Source organism: Aspergillus brasiliensis, assembly GCF_001889945.1.
Source record: "Aspergillus brasiliensis CBS 101740 unplaced genomic scaffold ASPBRscaffold_14, whole genome shotgun sequence".
In the NCBI taxonomy this organism is placed as follows: Eukaryota; Fungi; Ascomycota; class Eurotiomycetes; order Eurotiales; family Aspergillaceae; genus Aspergillus; species Aspergillus brasiliensis.
This window is the reverse complement of record NW_027137455.1, coordinates 449,619-470,987: the sequence shown is the minus strand read 5'-3', so window position 1 is coordinate 470,987 and position 21,369 is coordinate 449,619. Positions and strand designations below refer to the sequence as shown.

The window sequence follows — 21,369 nt, the reverse complement described above, 5'->3', positions numbered from 1 at the left end:
GTAGCTGTAGACCTCACAGACACACATCTATACTCACAATGGATGTCCATCCCAGTACACTATGAGAAAACTAACTAAGAAAGAGCTCCGCATCCGACCCTTATCCACGCAGTCCACGGTATCATAATTATTCGAAAACATTAAACTAAGAAGAAAAGAAAACAACCTAAATCTGGAATATCTCTCCCATGCCGACACCCGCCCCCTCAGCCCCAGCCCTACTATCCACCAGATCCAGCCGCCAGCCATGCCAGTCTCTGAGCTTCCTCTTAATCTCACGCACCCATTCAACCCTCTTCCGAGCCTCCTCTTCAGCCTGAGCGCGCGCAAACTCTGCTTCATCGAACTCATCATCGAAGTTCTCCTCGGAAAGGAGCTCCAGACTGCCCCGTGCTGCGGGCTGATGGTGCTGCTGATTCGAGGAAGCGCGGCCGCGGTTACCGCCACCGAAGGTGTTTCCACCAGTGAAGGCGGCAATCCCGGAGGATAAGACGGTCGAGAAGGAGGAATGTTGTTGTTGTGCGTGTTGGGTCTTGTGGTGGTTGTTGGCAGCCATGCTGCGGCGACGGGCGTGTTCGGGAGTTCCGCCGATAAGGTCGACGTCGTCGAAGGTGTTTGCTGCGGCGGAGGCAGATGTGGATGAGGTAGGGGGAAAGGTATCCGGGGAGTGGAGGTGCTGGGCATGGTCGGCGGCGAGTTCCTCGCGACGTTCTTTCCAGACGCCGCGGCGGAGGTCGAAGACTTCGCCTTCGAGATCGCGAATGCGACGGTGCAGACGGGAGCGCTCTTCGTCTTCGAGTTCGTCGAGAGCGTCGTCGTCGGCGCCGGCGCCGCCGTCCGTGGCGTGTCGTTTGCGGAGCGCTTCTTGTTCTTCTTTGAGGCGGAGGTTGTCGTTCTCTACGTCGGCGAGTCTCTTGCGGAGTACGGCGGCCTCCTTTTCGATCTTCTCGGTCTCGCGTAGACGGGTTTGATGGCGGGCTTCGGATTCCTTGTGCAGGTTGCCCAGGGCTTCCAGCTTCTTTTCTAGTGTTTCGGTCTTCTTGTCTGCCGCGGTCTTCTCCTGTTTGAGCTCTTCGAGCTCCCGCTGGAGGTTCTTGATTAGTGTCTCTGTGGAGGTCTTGTCCACGCCCTCTTTGACGGCCTTTTCTGAGGCGCGAGTCAGCGCGCTCTTGGTATCGGTTAGCTCGCGCTGGGCCTTCTCGAGCGCAGATTCACTGCCGGATAGTTTCTCCTCGAGTGCTGCTATTTGGGCCTCATGCGCACTGCTCGACGCAAGCTGTGCGCGCAGATTCGAGATCTCCAATTCCATCGCTTCGATCGTCGCTGATTTGGACTCCAATTGCTGCACCAAGTCCGCTGGCGGAGACTCCGATGGGCCGGGCACAGAGACGCTCGCGGTGCTTCGATGCGTGCGGGTCTGTAGATGCGAGTTCTGTCTCTGGAGGGATGCGATCTCGGCTTTCTATACACACAGTAGATCATTAGCCTTATTCCATGTAGTCCTTTCAGAAAGGATAACTCACCAACTCCTCAATCTCCGCCACCTTCGCCTCCGCATCCTGTAACTTGACCTTCAACTCCGCAACATCCACACTGGCCTCCCGGAGGTCCTCTAGCTGCTCCTCCGTCTTCTTCCACCTTCCTTTGCCCTCCTCCAACTCCTTCTCCAACCGCTTATTGTCCTTCTCCAACTCCTCAATCCGCGTCGACTGCTTCCGATACACCTCCTGCACCGCCTCTCCATCCGCACTCAATGGCGGCAACGAAGGCGACTTCAGCATCGCATTCGTTGCCGGTGACGGCGACCCACTGCTCCCCTGCGACACGGATCCCTTCCGGAACGACGAAGACCGCATCTTCGACTGGATAGAAAGAGAGGGCTGTCGTCCATGCGCTGACGATCGTCCAGATGACTCGGGCTTCACGGCGGGTTGCGCGGGGGTTTCGGGACCAGGAGAGGTGGGTGCGTCGGGCATAGATTCGGTCTTCTCTTCTACTGCTTCTTCTTCTGCGGGGGGTTCGGCTTCTTTCTTCTCATCCTGGGGTTGCTCCTGTTCCTTCTCCTCGCTCTTCTCTGCTTTATCGTCCGACGTGGTCATCTCTGTCTCTGCCCCCTTCTCTGTCGGTGTCTCTGTCTTCTCTACCTCCGGCGCAGCACTACCACCACCTTCCTCGCCTCCCTTATCCCCTTCTCCTTCTGTAGCCTGTGCCGGCGCAGGTTCCGGTGATGACGCTGCGGGCGCATCTTCCTTGGTCGGTTCTGAGGACTCGGCTGCAGCAGCAGCTGCAGCAGAGGGGGTGGTATCTTTCGAGGTATCGACGCTGGCGGCTTTCTCTTTCTTATTTGCTTTCTTCTTCTGTTTCTGGAGTTGGGCTACCTATAATTCCAATCCATTAGTAGCTTGGTCGCGCCGCGCTCAGGCAAAGAAGTAAATACGTAGGTTGGGTAGATAGGTAGGTAGGTAGGTAGGTAGCTAATGTGCATTCATATGGAAGATGCGTACCCTTTTCTTCGCGGCAGCTAGCTTCTCAGCCTTGATGCGCTCTTCATCGTCCGCCATTGTGTGAGAATTGCGGGAATGCGCGTGCGAGAGGGAGTGGAATGGGGTGTTTGCTGGTGTGGTCTGTTGATGATGATGGATGGGTCTACTTGGTGATAACTAGTCGGATCGGAGGACAGCTTTGGCCGCGGCGCACGGACCAATCGGGGAGTTCCAAGTCGCTCGTCTTCAAATAACTACTACGAGTTAGGACTACGGAGTACTTCAATGTGAATAACTGGTCTAATCTATAAATAGCTCGTTCTTCTGTCTATTCGTCTACGGGATAATGTCAAGTGAGTCAAAGTATCAATTTGTAATAAATACAGGAAGGAAACAGAACAATGACAACGCCCGCCGTTGTGGAACCTGCCCTTGAGCGCCGCATCGGATTGCCGTGACGCAGCACGTCGTTCGTCGTCATCATCATCATTAGACCAACAGCCGTTCAATTACAATTAGGGGCTTTCCTTCCCTTCTTTCCGGTTGCCGAGTATAACGCCCCTAGCCGGTGCAAATGCAGGTTGAATGCAGCAGACAAGAAAACAATTACGCCGAGCAGTCGAACCAAACGAGAACAGGCAGTTGAACAAAACGGCCAAGCAAATGGCAAACGAGAAGGGCCGGGTTGGTTGAAAGTAAAAAGATAAACAGTTAAAATAGGGATTGGGGGACGATTAGACCTCCATCGAGTCGGCGATTTCCTCGCTCATGGCCCGAACGGTGCCCTTGCTGCCCGATCGGGACCGGAACTCCTCATCGCTGAGCAGGTAGTGGTCGTATTCGTCCACGACTGGATGCATGGGCTTCGACCCACTGGCTTCCTCGTCGCTTTCGCTCTCGAGTTCAACGCCCTCACCCAGCCAGTAGCGAGCCCGCTTGCTCGAGCTAAGTTCTGGTGTCAAGTAACCGTCATCATACGTTCTCTTCGTCGTCGGCGTGGCAAGTCCCTCACTGGGCGTGTGGCTGAGAATGGGGATCGCTCGTAGATACAGATAACAGACACGTTTCCGTAGCCGGTTAAAGAAGAAGTAATGGAGACTCCAGATTGCTCCATCGTCCGCATCCGACGGATCCTCATCCGGCGAAAATGAATAGAGGGAGCACTCCTTGAGAGACATATGTTCATCGATAACCCTCCACATTCTCGGTCCCCACGTAGAAGACGCGCCCGCGTTGTAAGAACCGGAGATCGTCACGGGGGATGGAGGTGTCAGATCAATGGCTTCGCGTGGCCGAAGGTTGAACAGTGTTGAATCGACCGTGTTCATCACCCGCTTCAGATTCCGTTCACGATGAAAGTCTGATGGGCGCAGCACGTGGGAGAAGTCATAATCCGGATGACTAGCATTTAATGTCGCGATCAGATAGGCAAATGTTCGTCGACTGGAATGGTCGCTCAGGGGACCGAATGGACTAGAACGGGACAGATTGAGCGAGGCAGCCGCGTCCGATGCGTTGGGAGGCGACAGCGAAGCTGACAGACGGAGAACCGATTCATATTGGGACTCAAGTGACTGTTCAATGTTCTTGTACAATTTCCGATCGGCTCGAGCGGCCTTTGTGGTGTATAGATCGCATCCACCGACAATGTGACAGTCGGCCGTGTCGAAATTGAGAGAACTCGTCACGTCTTCGAATTCGGGCAAAGGGAGAAACTAGAGGGAGAAGGCACGGGTGAGCATCAGGCCACTCTATCGGAGGCTGCAGCAGCGCAAAAGGGCCAAGATCCATACCTTCATCTTCAGCCAGAGTTGCGGTGAAGAGGTCGCTGATTACGATAAGAAGCGTGATGATAGATAAGCGGAGAACACCGTGGTCGGTAGTCAAGACACAAGGTGATGCGACAAGCAGATAAGAGCAATTGTCGTCGCAGTTGGGTTCAAATATACCGGTGCCGTTGTCTCCTGAGACGTCACGAATCCGGCGATAAGAGTGAATGAGCTGGCGAGTGGAACCGTTGCTACGGTGGCAGCACAGGAGCGAGAAATGTGTAAGTTAATAGGTGAGTATGGAAAGCCAAGTCGCCATAGCAGATGCAGATGAGACTGGAGGAGATGGAAGAAGACTTAGGAAGGAATGGGAGATGGACAGCGCGATGAGCGACCGGCTCTTGGGGGGGGAGGCAGTGGATGGGAGATGCGCGCTGCGCCCCGAGGGGGGAGCCCCCAGTCACGTGGCGCAGGTCGGGCCAGTGATATCACGCACCCACCTCACGGGTTGCGCACTGAACCAAGGATGGCCGACCAGCCCAGATAATGAGGCAAAGTGTGGAATCATCCATTATCCTCCCCGATGATCGCTCCCATCTTGTGAATCCCCTCACAGGAGCCCTTCCTTCGCTAAGTGATTGACGACTTCCTTGGAATCCTGAATGTAGTGATGGTGGTATTAATTAGTTCTTGGCAACAAGTCGCGACAGTAGAACACAACGCTTATGTACGTCCAACGCCAGTATAGTATAGCAGTCCAGCTTGCCCCAGAAATAGAAACGAACATCCCAAACAGTGTAAACAACAAAGAAACGCTCGCTGGCCGGAGAGGCGTCTACATAATCTTCGTGACCACGTCTTCCTCAACCTGAGGCGGCATTAGCTGGCGTCGACAGAAGAGGATGGTTTGGCTCGCTGGAAATGGAGTAATTGATAGAAGAAGGGGACAGGGCGGGAGGGAACGGTATTGTGGAGGGGGTAAACAGGAGGTTGTCGCAGGAACTGAATATGATGTCGGGACCTCGCAGGTAAAAGGGGGCGGCCCGGGAAAAGAAAAAAATGCAGCGATTCGACGCTCCAAAGGCAGGTGGCAGGTATCCGGTGCTCATTTCCGAATAGGGGGCTGGGAGTTGTGAAGCAAGAGACGCTATTGACTCACCTCCATATCTTCCAGACTATCCTGCTGGCTGATGCACCTCAGGACGTTCTTCTTGCTGCTCTCCTGCATTTCTCCCGCCAGCAATAGCTCATCGAGGATGAAGTATGCCTTTTGGAAGTTGAAGATGATATCCAGCTCGCACACATTGCCGTAGTACTTGTCCATCTGCTCGACGTAACGATGCACGACCTCGAGGGTGATCAATTCGTTATCGGTGGACGCACAACCGGCGATGAAGAAGAGGGAAGCATAGCGACGGTAGACGACCTTGGTGTCTGGCGACGACGAAGCAAGTCAGAGGCAGTCCGATCGGGGGTGGGCAAGCTGCTGCGGGGAGTATCCAAGTGAGGGGTGAAAATGATTCCGACGAACCTTTGTATTCGAGGAAATTGCACATGCGGGTGCGACGCGACAGAACCAGCTGGGTCACATCCTTGATGATCTTGGCCTTCTCCTTGGGGGAGAGAGTGGTAAACCATTTGGCAAGGCGCTGGGAAATTTTGTTTCGTTAGTCTCCGCTTCCAGCCAGGTCACAGAGTTGGGTGGGCCACGAAACGAACCACTTTGCCCTGCCTCGACAGGAGAATCAAGTAGCTGGGGGGAAAATAGAGGTTAGCGCATTTCCGGCCGATTCAGTATCCGATGCGAGACTCACTGAATTGCCATTGTGCGAGAGAAGTTAATAGTGGGGAGGGAGAAAAGGGGGGGTAGAGAGGCAGAAAGGCCACGAGGGAAGTTGTGGGAGGAAGAGGATGAGCCGGCCGAAGCTCTGGAGAAATTCTTTGCACGGGCCGCCCTGGTGTTGTTGCCCCGCCGTCTGCCTCTTCCTATTGTTTGTCTACACGATAGCTGCTACACATTCATGATGGGAACAAGAGATCAAGTTAGATGATTGAAATCGAAACAAATCATTTGCTTGGAGAGGATGACTCTCAAGTGTGTCAATCATTTCGACCACCACATCCGGACACCAAATAAACAGGCGCTTATCCGTAAGCAGGCTCTTTTATTCTATTCAGCCTCGCAACGCATAATTGAGTCATTGATGCTCATGAAAAGCAGTAAAGTCTGTCGCAAAAGTTGCTCTACTCCAAGGATGATGTCAATGAGGGGTAATTCCCTGAGAATGGTGGTTATCCAAGCACCTATGGAACAGCAGTGTTAGCAATAAGGACACCTTCGGGCATGAGCTCAGCGTAGCTTACTGTAGGACTCAAGGGTTATGACTATAATGAATCAACTTAGGCACGATGTTCTTGGGCATAATATACTCACTGTCTCAGCGTCCTGTAGTCTGATAATTACATACCCTCACTGTTGGCTACTAGTAACGAGTAGTACTACTGACAGGCAGTTCGTAGTTCTCTCGTCGATGTGTATATTTAGTTTGTACTATACAAACAATGCTAGTATATAATTCAGCCTCACTAATTCACCAATGCATTTACTGCATCAAACCTGACTTCTAAAATTATACAACTATCCCAAACCCATAACCATAACCATAATCACAATATTATACTCCGTAATACCTAGCACACCCCAAATCCCACAAAAAAAGAAAAAAAGAAAGGAACAGAGAGGGAAAAGAAAAGAAAATACAAAAAAAAAACTGGAACCACATCTGTACGCATCCCAAGAGAGTAATCCATTAAACCTCAAGTCGTTCTCGCTCTGCCTTTCTTTGTCAGGGATATCCTGGACGGGGAAGCTGGATTACTACTAAATAGAAATGGGTCCGTCCCGAGAACGAACGAAAACAAAAAGAGGCCCCCAATCAATATGAAAGTGACACGTTCACCATCATGACTTGAACTTGGGGAAATTTTTGACAGGGGATATCCAAGTACTACAAAGTAAATGACTTGCTACAAGGAGATACTTACATATTGATCGATACTGGCAACTGTGGTAAGCTGGTGCCGAGAGTTTTCTGCGGTGTGCCCAGGAAGTAACTAGACTACTAATTTAGAATGACATAAAAAATAAAGATAAAAAGTGGAAATATGATGTATGCCTGAATCAAGATAATACATGACTTGGCACATGATGCTATACAGTTCAACTTCCCTTTTGTCCGACATAACTAGTTAACTAGTAGTACTTATGGGTTATCTCGTGCATGAATCACCACCACCACCAGTATCTATACTCCTCGGGCTAAGTATATTCTTTGTTTCCGCATCCGTCTATATCATCCATCTGCCCGTAGATAGCTAGCTAAAAACAAGACGTGTAATTAGTTACCTACTGAATCACAATGAAACAGTAAATACTAGGTACTAGCCACAGTAACCAGAATAGTAGTCGTAACTATCATCTACCACAGACTCTGGGCTAAATCATACCTCCACTTAACAAAGCAACAAGGTTCATCCCATCTTATCATCATCCAGCAGCTACATACTAGTAACAGTACTAAGTAGACTACTTTACACCGCACGGATCGTAAACAATCTCCCCCTCAACCTTCCCACCCACCTTCCCTTCCCTTCCAAATAATCAATAAAGCATAAGGACATCGTACTAAGAGAAAGTATATCTCGACTGCGCCACACAGCCGCCACATCACAACTTAATCGTGCGGAAGCCCCCGGAAATAAGTAACTAGTACTACTAGTCTCGGCAACTATCTTATCCGGGAAGAAAGCAAGCAAGTGGAAGTACGAGCGAGGGAGGGAGAGGGAGTGAGAGCCTCGACCCGAGGGTAAATGGATGGATGGATGGAAGCAATAGGATCAAGAACGAACTTATTTCGTACTTTTCTACTATCCAGGATAGGCAATACCTCCGACATTACTCCGTAGGTAGGTAAGTATACTACTCGGTAAACAGTAGGTAACTTACTAGTAGTGACCCTGTTTCCTCTCATACACCTAGAATGAAGTATGTTGAGTACTTTTGGAGGCAAAAGAAGTTATCCAAAGAAGATTGCCACCGATAGACCCCAGTGGAGACATAAGAGTACCGGTGTAGACAGTACTTTTGGCGAACAAGAACAATATCCCATTCTGGGAGTCGGTGACAAGACTCACTAATAGGACATGACATGAAATCGAGGCGCAGTCGTACTTTGTTGCCAGATAGAAGAGGAGAGTATACATCATCCTCATAAAGAGGACCATCCCGGAAGGAATCTCCGACAAGCCCTCAGATGTACTTTTGAATGTGAGGGAAAACCAGAAACAGAAACAGAAAGAGAAACAGACACAAAACCACCGTAAAACAGCAGCAGCAACAGCAGCAGCACGAGGAGGATTAAGTTTCCGAGTGGATCGGGCCTTCTGTAGCCGCGCCTCATTTCCTCTAGGAAGTCCAATCAAGTTAATACTAGTAGTAAAAAACAGTGGGTGGGTATCTATCTGAATCATGGGATTGGAATGGGTGGAAAAGTACGTACTATCTATCTATTTATCGGGCAACACACACTGGGATGATGGGAATTGATACATCGTCTTTTTTATTTTTTCTGTTGGTCTCTCCGGCGCCATCGGGAGCGGGAGAGAAGGTGATTTACCGGAGGATTGTAGCTTGCTTTTTTTTTCCTCTTTCTTTCTTTTTCTTTCTTCTCTTTTCTTTTCTCTCTGACGGGGCCTGACGAAAACCGGGTACTGCTGAAGGACCGGCGCATAGATTTGCTTTTGTTGTACAGGAGGATGGATGGACGGATCTGCCGCCAGATGCAAGTGGCAGGGATCTTACCCCACGGTTGCTTAGCGCATCCTTAGCTTTGGGCCAGCGATCACTCCATCCTTAACTAAGTAGTTAACTAAAGTAATGAACTAAGTACTAGTGAGTTTAGCCCAAAGTAACTATCCAGGACCTACTGATTCAGGGTTCCTTTGTTGGGATTTGCAACTCGGTCTGATCACCTGCCTCATTTTACCATTCATACCATCGCTTTCAATACATGCCGGACACTCAATGGAGTAATCCACCAGGATACACGTTGAACATCGTTCTTATTGTCTTCATCATCATGGATCATCGCGCATGAACCATCATCATTATGTCCAGCATGTTATGCATGCGCCTTGTAATACCTATGCATTCCCTGCATGACTCCGAGCCCCCCTCCCACTATCACCACCCCGGAAACAGCAAGTAGCACGAGAAGCCCCATCTCAAAGAGGCCCACCCCCAAGCACTTCATGGGTATCGTCCACACTGGGCGACAGGTCCACCAGGTCTTTGTCGTGGCCGCATCACCGCCCCTGTATGCTTCCTTCCCCGTCTGCTTGCCGATCCGAGGCACATATCGAAACTCGAATCGAGTGCGCGACTTTCGCTGGACCACTCCACCATACAGCAAAGCCCGGAACCCCTACCAAAAGTCAGTATCTGTGCATGCTAACGGAGATAAGATTCGGCCTTACAGCAATCAGTAATCCATCCAGGCTAGGCAGTAGCCGCTGGACCCACGCCATAGATATCACTAGTGCACAGTACCCACAAAAGGCCAGATAGAACAGAAGCCCTGGTTTGTCCAGTTCCAGTTCATCACACAAGTCGTCGCCGTTGATCCACCGGCTGCCCGCTTCAATGAATCCCTTGGAGACTTCAAAGGGCGCTGGCAAGTTCGTCACGCATTCCACGAAGTTAAACGCCACCGTTCGCGACGTATCAGTGGTACGGAGCTCGTGCGCAAGAAGGCTTTCCATAGTGCATTTACTCCGCTCCACCGTTTCGAAATATGATGTGGGCGTCCCGAGGAGGAAGCCCAGGTACCGAAAGAGCGCAATATAGTCCTTGACCTCATCCGGAGTAGGCTGAATGCCAAACTTGGGTAGTTGAAGCCACATAGGGTTGCAACAGAACGTACTGATGGAGTGGACCGAGTCCAGGGTATTTACCGGTACTCCAAAGCGTGCCAGATCAAAGTAATCTGGCCTGGTTCGACAGAGTTGAAGGATGCGCTGGCGGACAGAAGCATGAAGCAACCTGACCCGGACGCTGGCAATGTGCCCTTCGCCGCCGGGGCGAATGGACGTAATGCAATGTGTGACTTGGATCAACCACTGAAAGGTCTCAAGCAATCTGCCGAGAAGCATCCGGGTGGAGAAGCCTCCTGTTCGGACAAGGACCTCGACAACCCCAGGTGCCGCCTGATAAGCGCCATTAGCTTCCTCGTTACCTGCCAGGGCCATACAATAAAGAACATACCGAGTTTTCCGCCACGAACCCTTGCAATGCGAACCCCACAATATTGGCAATCGCATAGCGATAGAAGAATTGCTGGCCGCGTTGTAGCTGCTCCCAGTCCACCCACTCGGGCACAGTGTTGACTTCGGTCCAGAACTTGGCCAAGACATCATCATCCCCACGGTGGTCCCGTAGGAGGACGTAAAGATCACTAGGCGGTGCGCTCGTTCCCTTTACCTTGCTTTCTTCCATCAAAGTAGCCCTGATTGCTTGTAGCCTCTCCAGCGCGTTAGCCGCAGAGGTATCATACTGCTGGCGCAACGGCTCTAGCTCTTCCCTGGAGAGATGATCCCTTGTCCAGGAGAAGGAGTAGCCCCAGCTACTGATTCTGTCGCCAGCCTGTGGTTGGGAGGAAGAGGTCATGTTGAAGAACTAGCGAGAAATGCTTGCGAATCCTGAGAAAATTGGGTGTTCAATAGGCCAATCCCTAGTCATTGATGATTGCTCCATTGCGCCCTTCTCCTGCAATTTATACCGCTATCCAGACTACCAGGCAAGGATCTGACGGACTGCATGGCTCATGGAGCTGAACGAGATCAATGGCCACTCCATGTACCGGACCTCCTTTCCGCCAGTGTTACCTGACAAAAGCAATGAAGTTCTGGGCCACCCCTCACGTTCACCCGTCCTTTTGGGACATGATATCTAGTGAAAGCTACTAGCGACGCATCGTGCTCCGGGCGGATGTGTGAGCTCAGTCCCGTGGCTGCGAGGCGAAACACCTCGTGGGACCCACTGCGATGCCCCAGCAGACGGGCCCAATGGTATGATCGCGATCAGATGTGCTCGTTCCACCATGGCCAGAGCGGTGATCAATGAACAGGGCCGGCGAGAAAATCAAGGGCAAGGGAAAAAGCAACATGCTGAACCAGCTCTCGGACCTAGAGGCGCTAATCAATGCTCTTGGGCCCTGTTGTCATGATGCCCAATCGACCCAGCATGCAGGCTAGCCAATCCCCCGGGAGAGGTTTCCAAGAATAAGATGAGGAGACCGTGCTAGTAAATCCCGGAAACCGGGGAGAGATCCGGCTTCCGGGCCGATCAAAAGTCAAGATCCAAAGGCCGCAAATGGGTACTCTAGACGTATTCGGGCAGGGATCGTCAAACTCATACCGCGCTTTGGTGGACGGTCGGCCATTGCTCTCGAGAAGCCCTCAGCTCCCGCGGCGGCGGAGAGCCCCCAGGCACTAGCTCCTCGGGCTGAGTAGCGCTAGACTTTTGCAGACCTCAATTGATGTATAACAGGCGCCATTATTTTTTTTTTCTGACATTCGCGTATTGCAGGTTACCAACTGAAACCTTAATCCTTTGGTCTGGCGCCATTGAAATCGAGTACCAGGAAACGGGATCTTGAGGCTGGACGATCGTGTGGGCCCAGGTCGTCACCAAAGCCCGAAGTCTGGGCCTTGAACAGCTAGGTCAGTTGTAGGATCATCCTGGCTATTCATACGCCTCCAGGGTTGGTAAAGGCAGGCCGTAACATTCGTCTGTATATAAAGTACCATGCACTCGCGCCTGTCAACGTGCTGTCCAGATCCACATCATTGCTTGATAGTGATCAATTAGATATCTTTTTCCATATTGTGCTTAACCAGCACAGTTCATATCAATTGAAAATGGCCATCACAAGAGTTCAGCAGAGTGTATCTTCGCCAACGGTCAAGATAGCCCGGCAAGATACTTCTCTCAACATCCGCCTCCCCGAGATGTTCGTTCTGTTCTTGTCAGGCGAGCCAAGGGTGAATCGACACTATAAGTGCGTGAAAGAGCTGTCAGAAGCATGGATATCTAGGTAAATATCACTCCCTAACGTGGGCATTACCTTTCTCTAATCTGATCACCGTCACGATAGAGAATGCTATTTCGACGAAAGAGCCCAGAGGCGACTACAAAAGACGGACTTCGCTTATTTCTGTTCCATTGCAGCTCCAGATGCCGAGCCCGAGGAGTTGCGGACAGTTATTGACTGGGGAAACTGGGTGCGTTTCAGGCCCACGACCAACATCACATACAGGGTCACTGATAAATGCTAACCGATATCACCGAGCAGGTGTTCCCATTTGATGACCGTAAGCACCATGTCTCTTGAAAGCCGGTGTGTGGTGGCTAAGCTTATATTCTAGTCTTCGATAATGGAATGCTCAAGGATGATCCAGAACGGGCCCAGGTACTGGTTGAGGATTTGCGAGCAGGCATGGCCGACGAAAGTGGACAGAGGCCAGTGCCCTCAGACTACCCCATCGTGCAGGTGCACAACGCAGTATGGCACCGAATCACTCAGGTACGTTGTTCATTATACTGTCCTGGGAGTGCACATTGACGTCTGACAGTATTGTAGGCTCAACCTATCGGTATGCAACGGTGAATTCGCAACACAATTTGACGTATCTGCTAACATTGCTTAAGGAATTCGTCGCAGGTTTGCTCGTGCCATGAATGACTACTGCACCGGATGTCTGGCTCAAGTACGCTCATGCTCCAAGGGAGAGTTGCCCTCGCTTGAAGAGATGCTCTCTCTGCGCCGGCAGTCTGCAGGAGTTTCGCCCCTCTTTGCCTTAGTAGAGTATGTGTCACTTGTTTTGTCCATGGTTGATACTAACCTCAGGAATTTTGCAGATATGCCCACAAACTAGACATCCCGGATCATGTGTTCGAATGCAAGAGTATCCAGGAAATCGAGAGAATCGGTATTGACCTCGTGTTACTGTAGGCTGCCCCAACAACTCCCCAGTCATCTGAATGCACTAATGCGTCCTAGGCAAAATGACATACTCTCATACTGCAAAGAAGAGGTTAGTTGTCTACATGGTATCACAAGCTGTGATCCGCATAGCTCACAAACGGACGCAGAAAGAAGGTGTGAGCCATAACTTAGTCGCCATCTGTCGTCACAACGGCATGCCAGCGCAGGTAGCGTTTAACCATGTTGGAGACATGCTCATTGAGCGCTACCGCGATTGGTACCTCGCTTTAGCAGCACTGCCAACTTGGGGGGAGCGAATCGATGCAGACGTTCAAGAATATATCCGAGGCGTGCAGAATGTCGTTCGCGCCAATCTTCACTGGAGGTAGGTTTTGATTAGCCATCATTGTTACCCAGAATACTCACAATAATGCAATAGCTTCCGATCGGGCCGGTACTTTGGAAAAGCAAACGACCAAGTGCGGAAGACCGGAATGGTGACGGTGCGAAGCAACAACGCTGATTTCAAGCTGTCCATGGCGTAGACAGTGAGTCTTCATTGCTTAGATCCTTTTCTGCATGGTGTTTGCGCGTATGCTGGTGGTATTCTGGTGATGAATTCTCTATTTCTCAGGTGTTTTGGATGGTGTTTTTCTCAGTTGCGGACGATTGATTTTGAGCGTGGATTTTTAATATGGATATGGTAATAGTTTGCTTTCTAGTTAGTATAGCACTGGCAATAGTTGGCCTTTATTGAAGTGTTATGAACGAGTCACATAAAGAGCTGGATTGTAAACAATGAATGTAGTAGAAGAAGAGGGAAGGAAAAGGAGGAAGAGGTGCTGGAGGTCGCACGGTGCCGATCACCTTGTATTACGTTGTCAGCGGGTTTACCAGATTTGGAAGGAGGCCACAACCGCAACCGATGCCTTGAGGCCTTGAACAATCTCTGCTGGCACTTCCCCTATAGACAGCTATAAAGAATCGAGTATGAGTTGTATAGGATATGCTTTATCCCGACTCTCTTCTACGCCTACAGACATTGTGTAAATATCCGTAAAGATGATGAAGCCCAACTATCTCAAGTCTGTCTCCGATGTCATTGACAAACTCAGGTACCTTCCGCCAGAACCCATACAAACACACCATAGAGCCGAATCTCGCAGCATCATCACACCCCAGACATCTGCTGATCATACAATTGCTGGAAAATCGAACCCGATTGCTTCAAAAGCGCAGTAGGTGTGCCGTACTCAACAATCTTACCTCCATCAATGACAGCAATCTGATCATAATCTACAAGTGTAGAAACCCTATGTGCAACTGCAATAACAGTACAGTCTGCGAACTCAGTGCGAATTACACCTTGCATCAGGGCATCGGTCTCGTGATCCACACGACTGGTGGCCTCATCCAGGAGCAAGATCTTTCCTTTCTTGACAATAGCTCGGGCCAAGCAAACGAGCTGTCGCTGGCCTGCTGATAGGGGGAGGTTATCAATCTTAGCATCGAGTCCACCAGACTTTTGAACATGCTCATACAGTTGCACTTTTTGTAGTGCATTGAAAACGTACTCATCGTCCATGGGTCTGAACCCAGTCACATTATCGCGAATAGTACCCCGGAACAGGACGGGTTCTTGAGGTATCACTGTGACTTGGTCGCGGATGATGTCACGAGGACATGATTGTAAGCTCACGGCGTCAATAGTAATATCACCACTCTGTATCTCAGCCATGCGGAGGATGGCGAGAAGTAAAGAGCTTTTCCCACTTCCTGAGCGCCCGCATACCCCAAGCTTGGAACGTGCGGGGACGGTCAGGGTTAGTTGTTGAAGCACAGGGGGAGAATCTGATTCGTAGCCTATGCTGACATTCTGGAAGGCTATAAGGCCCTCTGATGGCCATTTTGTAGGAGGGACTACTTCCTCTTCAGGAAGATCCTCTGAAGGAACTTTCTGAAAACTGCGGATGCGTGTCACTGCACCAATACTGGTCTCCATGGATGTCCAGAAATTGATCAGCTCCGACAGCTGCTGACTGAACGTGATTAGAGAAATAAGCGAAACTCCTACTGGCCCAATATCGTGCACAAAGACAGAAAGGATGACTAGCAAGGATGCGATGCCAGCAACAAGGAGATCTAAAACAAGAATAAGCCATCGCTGTATGACAAACAGCATATAGTAGGGGCGTTGCGATCTTTGGAGCAGTTCCTGATGCTCCTCACGGAAACTGCTTTGCCAGCCAAACGCGCGAATAGTGACAAGTCCATTTAGCGTCTCAGTGAATTGGGTGTATAGTGGTGACTTGCTCTCGAGGTCCAGATGGCGAAGTTGCCGTGATGTCCGGAGGTAGAACTTCTGGATCAAGTACATCACAATGGCGGATACGGGGATAAGGGGAGCCATATACTTAGCACCAACGCAGATAAAAATAGCGCTCATCAAGCATTGTGTGAAATTCCTCGATGTTTTAAGAAAGTCAGCCGGAAGTGATCGGTCAATTAGAGTCATGTCCTGACTGAAGCGATTCAGGGTGATGCCGCTGTCGGTGGAGGCGAACCAGTACAAAGGAGCCTTTCTAATCTTCATCACCAGGTAATCATGAAGCCTGTTTGAAGACGTGGGGACAATGCGACAAAAAACCAGCCACATGGACCATGCCCACAGCGCAGCTCCGAGAGCAGCCAGCACAGCATAGGTGCTAATATAAAGGGCGAGCCTTCCAAATGGCGTCCGAGCATTTTCTTCTCCCCACCATTGGACCCAAAGATCTTCGCTTCCTTATCAGTGAAAGTTAGACATGGAGATAGGTAGACTTACTGGGAAATTGGGAGCAGAATATTCCTATCACCAAGGATACAAAGTATATCAATACTTGCCAAGGGCCAGCAGCTCGGAGGTAGTATGCATATATGCTCAGATCGCCTATCTTCCTGTTCATGTCGTCAGCATTCGACGCAATGCCTGCAGCCGCTTGATTATTCGGCAATGCTACTTGGCGCTCATCTGTGGAGCGTGAAGTGGCTGCTGGTTCATCTGACAAGTTCTGTGATTGAAGCCTGTGAGGAGGACCTTGTTCAGTGATCATTCCGTTTTCAAGCAAGACAGCATTATCAGCAAAGGCAATAAGCTTTTGCTCATGCGTCGCTAAGATAGCAGCAACTCCATGACGGCGCAAGATGCCCTGCGCTCCGAAGACGCGCTGGAAAACCTGCTCTGAAGTCTTCGCATCCAGAGCACTTAAGACGTCATCAAACAGAGCCAACTGCTTTCGTGCGTAGATAGCACGGGCAATAGCAATCCGTTGCCGCTGTCCGCCACTAGTTGCCATACCATTACTGCCAATGACTGTGTGATCTTTGTGGGGAAAGCTTTCAATGTCTTGGTCAAGCGCTGTCGAATGAAGCACAGTTCGGTACCATTGCTCATCAAAAGGGAAGGGTTGGCATATGTTATCACGGATGGACCTATTGCGAATCCAAACCTTGGTGCTACAGAAAGATATTTCGCAGACGTTGCTGTAGGTGAAGCCCTTCAAGCAGGGGACCTCGCCGAGAATCGCTTGAAGCAGGGTGCTCTTGCCTGATCCAACAGCCCCAGTAACAACTGTAAGCGATGAAACGGGACATTTCAGATCGATGCTCATCAATATAGCTGGCGAATTGCGATCCCAGCCAAAATCAGCCTGGTGGATATGTAGCAAGTCCGGCTCAGCTGCGACAGGATGCTGTACAGGGTCTCTATCCGATGGCTTTAAGGGCTGAAGCTCAATGGACACTACCCCCTCGGCATCCATGTCAGTCCAATTCGTATGTGTGGATACATGCTGATGGCCCCCAGAAATAACTCGATCATCAAGCCTGGAACTTGCTAGTAGGTAGGCTTGGATTCTCTGGAAGCATTCCAACGCTGCACTAGCTTTGGGGCCTGAATAGACCAGATTTGACAATGGGCCGCTCAATAGAGAAATTATTGACAGAGCTGTGAAAGTTTGAGCCACTGTCAACGGACTTTGTCCTGTATGAAGCGCAACACCGGTGAAGAGGCTGATTGTGAGAACAGGGCTAAGGTTGGCTGTTGTGCCCGCTGAAACAGAGTAACCCCCATCAGTATTAATTTGAAACAATATATTCTGCCTCAAAGTGACTTACCGAGCAAATTCATCTTCACCATCAGGTGGCGAAACTTCGACTGTCGTTCCAGCTCGTCAATGCGGAGTTGCTGTAGCATTATAGAAAAATGATTTTGGAGGCCAAGCATCTTGATAGTCACACTCGCATCAAGGTAACTCGAAGCAAATGCAACTCTTTCGCGAACGGCCTGCATCCATATCTTTTGCCTCCTCGGTGCAGACTTCGACAACAAGTGGGTGAGATAGAAGACTGCAACGGAAAGAACTGCAGGGATTGCAGCAGCCCAAGCTACCTGTCGCTGCAGCAAGTATAGAGCAATGCCTACTTTTATGGGGCTTGCCCAGACCTCATGCACATTCTGGATCCCAGAAGCAATGTTGTCAATATCGTTACTCATCAGAGTCAGCGCTGCCGAGTCACTGTACTCATCGTACTTCAGCTCGAGCGTCTTGTCATAGATCGCAGATACGAGAGCGCCGCGTATTTGCGTTATGAGGCGAAATATATAGTGCTCATAGAGACAGTTAACGACCTGCATGGACTTGATCAGAAGAGAATTTCAACAGAGTGGATCAAATAGTATGCATACACCTTTCAAAATGAAGACTAGCGCAAACGCACCAATCAGGCCATAGCCAACATCCTTGCTAGGATTATCCTGGCCAACGTAAATGGTCAATCTGGATATCAAGAAAGGTTGTGTATAAACCAGACCAATTCTGAACAGTCTCGCCAGGAAAGAGTGAAAGATCGAGGCTCTAAATGTACGGACGACGCAATATGCTAACGTATTGTTATGTGTCTTCGGCACTGAGACCGGTCAGCAACCTTCAAATTGTTATTCTGGGCTGCTACTTACTCGAAGCCCATTGAGCGGAAAACTTTCGATGTAGTTCGTTTACCGACAGAGCCCGATCAAGGTGCGGCAGTTCCTCGACGGATATCGATTGCTTAAAACCGAGAAAGAGCAAAGGATTAACCCACCAGAAGAAGGCGCGGTTATAGAAGCCTTTAACTTCCTCATCGCCATACTGCACATTCTTGTTGATAAAAAGCGCCAATTTTGATTTCGTCTCTAAGTAGAACCAAACCAACTTGACCGCAATACTTGCTACATAGAGAGCAGCAAGTACAGTGTATGAAGCCAGCCACAGGCTTCTCGCACGTACGGCATCAAAGATAATTGTCCATGACAGGAACAGATTCAGAAGGGAAGAGGGCTGCGCAGAATATAGGTGCTCCAGATGCGACAGGAACAGCAAGCCAACAGACGTAACGAAAGTCAGGACCGCAGCTGCCAGGGATGTCTGTGTCCGTGGCGTGTGAGGGAGGAGCCATAAGACTAGAAGAGAAAACTGGAATGCACCGAAAAGCTGTGCTGAAACCTAGTAGACAGTTAGCTAGATATAGCTTTCATTGTCAAGACACACGTACCAGCTTAGCCCAGTATGCCCAGCTTTGAGAGACGATAGCAGTCCGACGTTGCCATAGCTGTTTGTAGCGCAATGGAAGCACAAGCAGGATTAATGCCGAGGGAGCGATCGAGAAGAAGCACTCTTCAAAAAGCAGGGTGAAGTCAAAGTCCCCTCGACAGTGGCTCACTTGAGGACCGAATCGATTGTCTCCGCACGCATGAATGTTCTCCATCTAGGTAGAGTATCCACAAGTCTTGGAGGTATGACTAGGAAATACCAAATGGCAATGATAGATTGATGTAGTGCAAAAGGTGAGGTTGAGAAGAAGTGCTGAGGTGGAGTGAGGCTGAGTGTCAGGTGGAATCGCAGCAGTACCTTTTTGGAGTTAATCTCGCTGGTCTATCCATCTCTCAAGGCTGTGATAGTGTAGGAATTCCAGCAATTAGATGGCTGCGATAAGATGGCTGGAAAAGACCCCTGTCGCGAGACTACTTGGGTGCTAGGCTGGGGTCTGCATCTTAGCCTCTTTCTTTCCCTTTCATGTCTGCCTGATACTCTACCAGCAAGGCTACTACGCACCATTCAGCTTCACCGTCCTTGATAGTAGCCGCCTAAGAAGCTTTAAGCCGTCGGGGCTCCGTGCAGTGGAAATTAGGTATACTCAACCTAAATATATCGTCTGGAGCACTCATATTGAAGTTCATCGTCTCGTAGTCTCGTAGGTAACAGCACATCGATGATGGCAGATAAGCACCGACTCAAGCAGTCTCATCCACATTATACACCAACTTGCAGCCCCTGACCTTCCCTTCCTTCATCGAATTCAGTCCCTCTATGACTCCCTGCAACCCACCAGCCCCAAGCTGCACAGGATGAGGCACAACCTTGCCATCCGCCAGCAACTTGGCCGCCTTTTCCCCCCACTTCGCGAAAAAGGCGCGATCTTCTGGTTTGGCAGGGATACGCTCACCGCGAAACGTCAATTCCTCCCCGAATATCGTATATCCCAGTGTCCAGCGACTCCGGACATCGGCACGTGGCACCTCACTGTTTATCATCGCCGTATAATCACCCCCCTGGGAGCTCATAGCCCGTCCACAAAACGCCGCCGTCTCATCTGTCGAGATAGTATCCAGCACCAACTTCAGACGATCCTGCGTAACTTGGCGGATCTTCTCAGCTGCCCCGGGATCCTTGTAGTCAAACACATGGTCGGCACCACGACTCTTCACTAGCTCTTCATTCCCAGGCGAACACGTCGTGATCACCTCGTACCCCGACAGCTTGGCAAACTGAATCGCCAGAGCCCCTGTGGCTGTTGCACCACCGTAGATGAGTATAGGCTCCGGCTGCGGCAGAGGATGATCGAATGGTGCGAGCTGCAGGCTTTGGTATAGAGATTGACCAATGGTACACAGACCGACTCCTAGGGTGGCAGCTTCCTGGAAGCTGAGGTTCTCCGGGATGGCGAACTGCAGATCACCTAGAGCGAGGACGTACTCTGAGAAGGCCCCGTTGTAGGGGAGATTGGGGTTGCAGCCGCGGATGAGGCCATAAACACGATCGCCGACCCGGAAGGGTTTCGTGACGGCGGAGCCGATGGCTTCGACAATGCCGGCGTAGTCACAGCCAACAGTGACGATGGGAGTGCTTCGAAGGGCATTCTTCCAGTCGGTGGGGTTCAGCCCGACGCTCACCACTTTGACGAGGATGCAGTCGTCACGGAGGGTGGGTCTGGGCCAGTCGCTGACCACGGAGATGGTCTCGGGGGCAGTGACGGCGATGGCTCTGACCATGATGTCTGGGGGTATAACGCACGGGGAAAACTATAAGACCTTGTATATGTAGCTGTGGAGGGGAAAAGAGGGAATTACTTGACTTCTCTGTTCGAATTGTTCGTTACGGTGATTAGTGAGGAGCCGAAATGCAGCCTTCAGTGCCTGGGAAGTGATCTGCCGATTTCTAAGCTATTCGATCTTAACTAGTATTTGCTTCTTTCCCCCGCTCGGGTATGCAGATTGCTTTTTATATCCTCGTTGTCATCTTCTTAACAAGTCAGTGCAAAATGTGTGTACCGGCTTCAATAAAGTTTTGCATGTTGTACTGTGGATGGACGTCTCAAATTCTATTAATACAATGGAAGTAAATGAATATCATCTGACATTCTGACGGTATCCAAGAGCCTTAAAAACACATTGGATCGATCAGTATTACGAACTATCGAATACATATCACTAGAAACAAAAGTAGAATTACACACAAAACTCCTTCCACCCAATTATAATTATCCCCGGCCGAATACTCCCAGGATTCTTTTTTTCCTTTGCATTAGTAGTAAGTGTGATGAGGATCGTGAAGTCGGTTCCATCAGCCATCAGCCAGAATTAAAGCCGTGTGTCCAATGCATCTCATTTCATAAATGGTCCGAATGGGCTTTGTCAGTCGTTTCATTCCATTCCTGGAGGTTATAGTTAGTTTGAAGGAACTTAGTCCCAGCCCAGGCGGAGAAGCGGATATGGAC

General features: G+C 50.2%; 8 protein-coding genes across 8 annotated transcripts; 1 reads left to right on the top strand and 7 right to left on the bottom strand.

The window, feature by feature from the left end:
- Positions 1–166: 166 nt before the first annotated feature.
- ASPBRDRAFT_210373 (uncharacterized protein) lies at positions 167–2,648 on the bottom strand (the record flags this gene model as incomplete). The annotated part of the gene is made up of 3 exons (XM_067621900.1): positions 2,505–2,648; positions 1,524–2,378; positions 167–1,462 (listed from the first exon to the last, which is right to left on the bottom strand). Exons 1-3 carry the CDS (start codon positions 2,559–2,561, stop codon positions 167–169), a joined length of 2,208 nt encoding a protein of 735 aa, XP_067475199.1. The 5' UTR covers positions 2,562–2,648.
- A 569-nt stretch (positions 2,649–3,217) lies between these two features.
- On the bottom strand, positions 3,218–4,282 carry ASPBRDRAFT_58530 (RNA polymerase III-inhibiting protein MAF1; the record flags this gene model as incomplete). The annotated part of the gene is made up of 2 exons (XM_067627911.1): positions 3,218–4,198; positions 4,277–4,282. 2 exons carry the CDS (start codon positions 4,280–4,282, stop codon positions 3,218–3,220), a joined length of 987 nt encoding a protein of 328 aa, XP_067475198.1.
- Positions 4,283–5,087: 805 nt separating this feature from the next.
- ASPBRDRAFT_58529 (AP-1 complex subunit sigma) lies at positions 5,088–6,077 on the bottom strand (the record flags this gene model as incomplete). Its single annotated transcript, XM_067627910.1, has 5 exons — positions 5,088–5,120; positions 5,412–5,686; positions 5,784–5,901; positions 5,972–6,005; positions 6,067–6,077. The coding sequence occupies 5 exons, from the start codon at positions 6,075–6,077 to the stop codon at positions 5,088–5,090; spliced, it is 471 nt and encodes a 156-aa protein (XP_067475197.1).
- A 3,355-nt stretch (positions 6,078–9,432) lies between these two features.
- On the bottom strand, positions 9,433–10,976 carry ASPBRDRAFT_199649 (oxygenase MpaB family protein; the record flags this gene model as incomplete). Its single annotated transcript, XM_067621355.1, has 3 exons — positions 9,433–9,735; positions 9,788–10,516; positions 10,575–10,976. The coding sequence occupies 3 exons, from the start codon at positions 10,974–10,976 to the stop codon at positions 9,433–9,435; spliced, it is 1,434 nt and encodes a 477-aa protein (XP_067475196.1).
- A 583-nt stretch (positions 10,977–11,559) lies between these two features.
- Positions 11,560–12,096, bottom strand: ASPBRDRAFT_58527 (uncharacterized protein; the record flags this gene model as incomplete). Its single annotated transcript, XM_067627909.1, has 4 exons — positions 11,560–11,642; positions 11,697–11,823; positions 11,950–12,027; positions 12,064–12,096. 4 exons carry the CDS (start codon positions 12,094–12,096, stop codon positions 11,560–11,562), a joined length of 321 nt encoding a protein of 106 aa, XP_067475195.1.
- A 133-nt stretch (positions 12,097–12,229) lies between these two features.
- Positions 12,230–13,841, top strand: ASPBRDRAFT_199648 (terpene synthase family protein; the record flags this gene model as incomplete). The annotated part of the gene is made up of 10 exons (XM_067621354.1): positions 12,230–12,405; positions 12,466–12,592; positions 12,664–12,682; positions 12,737–12,894; positions 12,952–12,964; positions 13,020–13,176; positions 13,230–13,319; positions 13,372–13,405; positions 13,464–13,681; positions 13,736–13,841. 10 exons carry the CDS (start codon positions 12,230–12,232, stop codon positions 13,839–13,841), a joined length of 1,098 nt encoding a protein of 365 aa, XP_067475194.1.
- Positions 13,842–14,467: 626 nt separating this feature from the next.
- ASPBRDRAFT_199647 (uncharacterized protein) lies at positions 14,468–19,080 on the bottom strand (the record flags this gene model as incomplete). The annotated part of the gene is made up of 6 exons (XM_067621353.1): positions 14,468–16,071; positions 16,121–17,386; positions 17,452–17,965; positions 18,023–18,243; positions 18,293–18,818; positions 18,868–19,080. The coding sequence occupies 6 exons, from the start codon at positions 19,078–19,080 to the stop codon at positions 14,468–14,470; spliced, it is 4,344 nt and encodes a 1,447-aa protein (XP_067475193.1).
- A 376-nt stretch (positions 19,081–19,456) lies between these two features.
- On the bottom strand, positions 19,457–20,798 carry ASPBRDRAFT_47454 (zinc-binding alcohol dehydrogenase family protein). Its single transcript, XM_067625859.1, has one exon. The coding sequence runs from the start codon at positions 20,642–20,644 to the stop codon at positions 19,607–19,609; it is 1,038 nt and encodes a 345-aa protein (XP_067475192.1). The 5' UTR covers positions 20,645–20,798; the 3' UTR covers positions 19,457–19,606.
- Positions 20,799–21,369: the final 571 nt, after the last annotated feature.